The sequence below is a fragment of the Oncorhynchus gorbuscha genome, linkage group LG23, assembly GCF_021184085.1.
Source record: "Oncorhynchus gorbuscha isolate QuinsamMale2020 ecotype Even-year linkage group LG23, OgorEven_v1.0, whole genome shotgun sequence".
Taxonomy (NCBI): Eukaryota; Metazoa; Chordata; class Actinopteri; order Salmoniformes; family Salmonidae; genus Oncorhynchus; species Oncorhynchus gorbuscha.
Genome location: NC_060195.1, coordinates 16422586 through 16427585, shown reverse-complemented (window position 1 = coordinate 16427585; position 5000 = coordinate 16422586). Strand labels below are relative to the sequence as shown.

Below are 5000 nucleotides of genomic sequence, written 5' to 3'. Positions count from 1 at the left end.
AACACTGAAGCAATACAAACACACCCTGAGAACAAATATACACCTTCAATATGGAGAAACACTGAAGCAATACAAACACACCCTAAGAACAAAAAAGGAACAGCACATTTGATATTAGCTGGATGGAATTGAGGAATCCATAGAATCAAACCACTTCTGGGAGAATTGGAATAAATGAAACACACCTCATCATGAGGAATTGGCTATCCAAAATGGGGATATGTGCAGAAATCACTTTGCAAACCTCTACAGCAATATAACAAAGAGCCCAAAACACAAAGATATACAAGAAAATGTACAAATCCTTGAATCATCAGTCAAAGACTATCAGAATCCTGTGGATACCCCAATTACAGAAGAAGACTATCAGAATCCTGTGATACCCCAATTACAGAAGAAGACTATCAGAATCCTGTGGATACCCCAATTACAGAAGAATTATGGGAAAAAATGATGCACTCTCCAACCCAAAAAGGCCTGTGGTGCTGATGGTATTTTAAATGAAATGATCAAATATACAGACAACAAATTAGAATTGGCTATACTCAAATTCTTCAACAATATCCTCACTGCAGGTATTTTCCCCGATATTTGGAACCAGGGATTGATCACACCAATCTATAAAAACGGAGACAAATTTGACCCAAATAATTACAGAGGAATTTGTGTTAACAGCAACATGGGTAAAATTCTCTGCAGTATTATAAATAGCAGACTACATCATTTCCTTGACGAACACAACATCCTGAGCAGAAGCCAGATTGGATTCCTAAAAAATGATCGTACAACAGACCACATTTACACCCTCCACACTCTAATTGATAAACAAGTAAACCAAAACAAAGGAAAAATCTACTCGTGTTTTGTAGATTTCAAGAAAGCATTTGATTCAATTTGGCACAAAGGTCTTTTTTATAAACTAATAGAAAGTGGTATTGGAGGGAAAACATGATTTTATTAAATCAATGTACACTAAAAACAAATGTGCGTTTAAAATTGGCAACAAGGAAACAGACTTCTTCTCTCAGGGACGGGGAGTGAAACAGGGCTGCCCAATAAATCCAACACTATTTAACATCTACATTAATGAATTGGCAAAAACATTAGAAGAATCGGCAGCACCTGGTATCACCCTACACAACACTGAAATCAAGTGTCTGCTGTAGACAGATGACCTGGTGCTGCTGTGTCCCACTAAGGAAGGTCTGCTGTACGCAGATGACCTGGTGCTGCTGTGTCCCACTAAGGAAGTTCTGCTGTACGCAGATGACCTGGTGCTGCCGTTTCCCACTAAGGAGGAGTTAGAGCAGCATCTAGATCATCTTCACAGGTTCTGTCAGACCTGGGCTCTGACCGTTAACCTAAAACAAAACAAATATAATGACATTCCAAAAAAGGGCTGGAAATAAGGATGACAAATATAAATTCTATTTGGACACAGTTCTATTAGAACACACCAAAAACGACACATATCTAGGACTAAATATCAGCAACACAGGTAGCTTTCACATGGCTGTGAATGAGCTGAGAGACAAAGCAAGAAGCCATTCTATGCCATTTAAAGGAACATTAAAATTGAAATTCCAATTAGAATCGGTCTCAACATGTTTCAATCAGCTATAGAACCAATTGTTCTATATGGCAGTAAAGTACGGGGTCCAATCTCTAATTATGAATTTACCAAATGGGAGGATCATCCAATCGAAATACTGCATGCAGAGTTTTGCAAGACTGTATTGCAAGTGCAAAGAAAACTCCAAATAATGCATGTAGAGCAGAATTGGGCCAATACCCCCTACTCATTCCCCTCCTCATTCCCCTACTCATTCCCCTCCTCATTCCCCTCCTCATTCCCTACTCATTCCCCTACTCATTCCCCTCCTCATTCCCCTACTCATTCCACTCCTCATTCCCCTCCTCATTCCCTACTCATTCCCTACTCATTCCCCTACTCATTCCCCTCCTCATTCCCCTACTCATTCCCCTACTCATTCCCCTCCTCATTCCCTACTCATTCCCCTACTCATTCCCCTCCTCATTCCCCTACTCATTCCCCTCCTCATTCCCTACTCATTCCCCTACTCATTCCCCTACTCATTCCCCTACTCATTCCCCTACTCATTCCCTACTCATTCCCCTACTCATTCCCCTCCTCATTCCCCTACTCATTCCCCTCCTCATTCCCTACTCATTCCCCTCCTCATTCCCCTCCTCATTCCCTACTCATTCCCCTACTCATTCCCCTCCTCATTCCCCTACTCATTCCCCTCCTCATTCCCCTCCTCATTCCCTACTCATTCCCTACTCATTCCCCTACTCATTCCCCTCCTCATTCCCCTACTCATTCCCTACTCATTCCCCTCCTCATTCCCCTCCTCATTCCCCTACTCATTCCCCTCCTCATTCCCCTACTCATTCCCTACTCATTCCCTACTCATTCCCCTCCTCATTCCCCTCCTCATTCCCTACTCATTCCCTACTCATTCCCCTACTCATTCCCCTCCTCATTCCCCTACTCATTCCCCTCCTCATTCCCCTCCTCATTCCCTACTCATTCCCCTACTCATTCCCCTCCTCATTCCCCTACTCATTCCCCTACTCATTCCCCTCCTCATTCCCTACTCATTCCCCTACTCATTCCCCTCCTCATTCCCCTCTCATTCCCCTCATTCCCCTCCTCATTCCCCTCCTCATTCCCCTCCTCATTCCCCTCCTCATTCCCCTCCTCATTCCCCTACTCATTCCCCTCCTCATTCCCCTCCTCATTCCCCTCCTCATTCCCCTCCTCATTCCCCTACTCATTCCCCTCCTCATTCCCCTCCTCATTCCCCTCCTCATTCCCCTCCTCATTCCCCTACTCATTCCCCTACTCATTCCCCTCCTCATTCCCCTCCTCATTCCCCTACTCATTCCCCTCCTCATTCCCCTACTCATTCAAATAGAAAGAAGAGCCATCAAATGTTACAACCATCTAAAAACAAGTGACCCCAAAACATTCCATCACACAGCTCTACAATGTCAAGAGATGAAACAAGAGAAGAGTCCCCTCAGCCAGCTGGTTCTGAGGCTCAGTTCACCAACCCAAACCAACCCCATAGAGAATCGGAACAGCACTCAGAAAATCTGGCCCAACCAAATCATCACAAAAAAATCTATATATATCACCTATTGGAAAGACACCACAAAAAATCTAAGTACATTTCAATGCTATTTGGCTCTAAACAGACAGTACATGATGGCAGACTATCTGACCACTGTGACTGATGGAAAACTGCGGAAAACATTGACTAGGTACAGACTCAGTGAGCACAGTCTGGCTTTAGAGACCGGTCGTCACAGACAAACCTGGCTGCCCAGAGAGGACAGTCTGGCTATAGAGACCGGTCGTCACAGACAAACCTGGCTGCCCAGAGAGGACAGTCTGGCTATAGAGACCGGTCGTCACAGACCAACCTGGCTTCCCAGAGAGGACAGTCTGGCTTTAGAGACCGGTCGTCACAGACCAACCTGGCTTCCCAGAGAGGACAGTCTGGCTTTAGAGACCGGTTGTCACAGACCAACCTGGCTTCCCAGAGAGGACAGTCTGGCTATAGAGACCGGTCGTCACAGACAAACCTGGCTTCCCAGAGAGGACAGTCTGGCTTTAGAGACCGGTCGTCACAGACAAACCTGGCTGCCCAGAGAGGACAGTCTGGCTATAGAGACCGGTCGTCACAGACAAACCTGGCTGCCCAGAGAGGACAGTCTGGCTATAGAGACCGGTCGTCACAGATAAACCTGGCTGCCCAGAGAGGACAGTCTGGCTATAGAGACCGGTCGTCACAGACAAACCTGGCTGCCCAGAGAGAACAGTCTGGCTTTAGAGACCGGTTGTCACAGATAAACCTGGCTGCCCAGAGAGGACAGTCTGGCTATAGAGACCGGTCGTCACAGACAAACCTGGCTGCCCAGAGAGAACAGTCTGGCTTTAGAGACCGGTTGTCACAGATAAACCTGGCTGCCCAGAGAGGACATGCTGTGCTCACTCTGCTCCAGGGGAGAGGTAGAGACAGAGCTGCATTTCCTACTACACTGTGACAAATACTCAGACCAAAGAGAATATTTCTTTAACAAAATTATAATTCAATACAAAGAATTTGAAACTATAAAAGATGAAGAAAAATCCAAATTTGCAGTTTTGGCAGCCAAATATGTGTCTTCCTGCCACAACCTGAGGACAGCCAGTGAAAAGTGCAAAGTAATGTCAATAATATTTCCCATCTGGTTTTGTTTTATCTTTCATACCACGTTATGTGTCTTCTCAGTCATGGGAGAGAGACTGTATTCTCAGTCATGTTGACACTGGTCTACTACCATTGCTTTAATGTATTGTTGTTCTCATTAATATTGTTGTTGTAGTTGTTGTTAATGGTAATCCCATTTCCACTACTACTATTATTATTGCTGTTGGTCCCACCATTTATTTATATATAAATATATTTTATATATAAATATATATTTTCATTTTATTTATATTTTTCCGATATGTATACTTTGACAATGTAAGTAATAATTAACTTGCCATGTCAATTGAATTGAATTGAATTGAGAGAGAGAAAGAAGAGAGAGAGAAAGAAGAGAGAGAGAGAAAGAGAGAGAGAAGAGTAAGAAATAGAAGATAAGGGAGAGAGAGAAGAGTAGGAAATAGAAGATAAGTGAGAGAGAGAAAGAAGAGAGAGAGAGAGAGAGAGAGAGAGAGAGAGAGAGAGAGAGAGAGAGAGAGTGAAGAGTAAGAAATAGAAGATAAGGGAGAGAGAGAGGGCAGAGTAAGAAATAGAAGGTAAGGGAGAAAGAGAAAGAGAGAGAGAAGAGTAAGAAATAGAAGATAAGTGAGAGAGAGAAAGAAGAGAGAGAGAGAGAGAGAGAGAGAGAGAGAGAGAGAGAGAGAGAGAGAGAGAGAGAGAGAGAGAGAGAGAGAGAGAGAGAGAGAGAAGAGTAAGAAATAGAAGATAAGGGAGAGA

General features: G+C 43.9%; 1 protein-coding gene across 1 annotated transcript in view; it reads left to right on the top strand.

The window, feature by feature from the left end:
• LOC124010625 (teneurin-2-like) overlaps positions 1-5000 on the top strand; it is a 170003-nt gene that overhangs the window by 31052 nt on the left and 133951 nt on the right. Inside the window, exon 5 of the mRNA XM_046323296.1 lies at positions 1167-1330. Within this exon, the coding sequence (XP_046179252.1) occupies positions 1167-1330 (164 nt within the window). The remainder of the gene's footprint in view (positions 1-1166; positions 1331-5000) is intronic.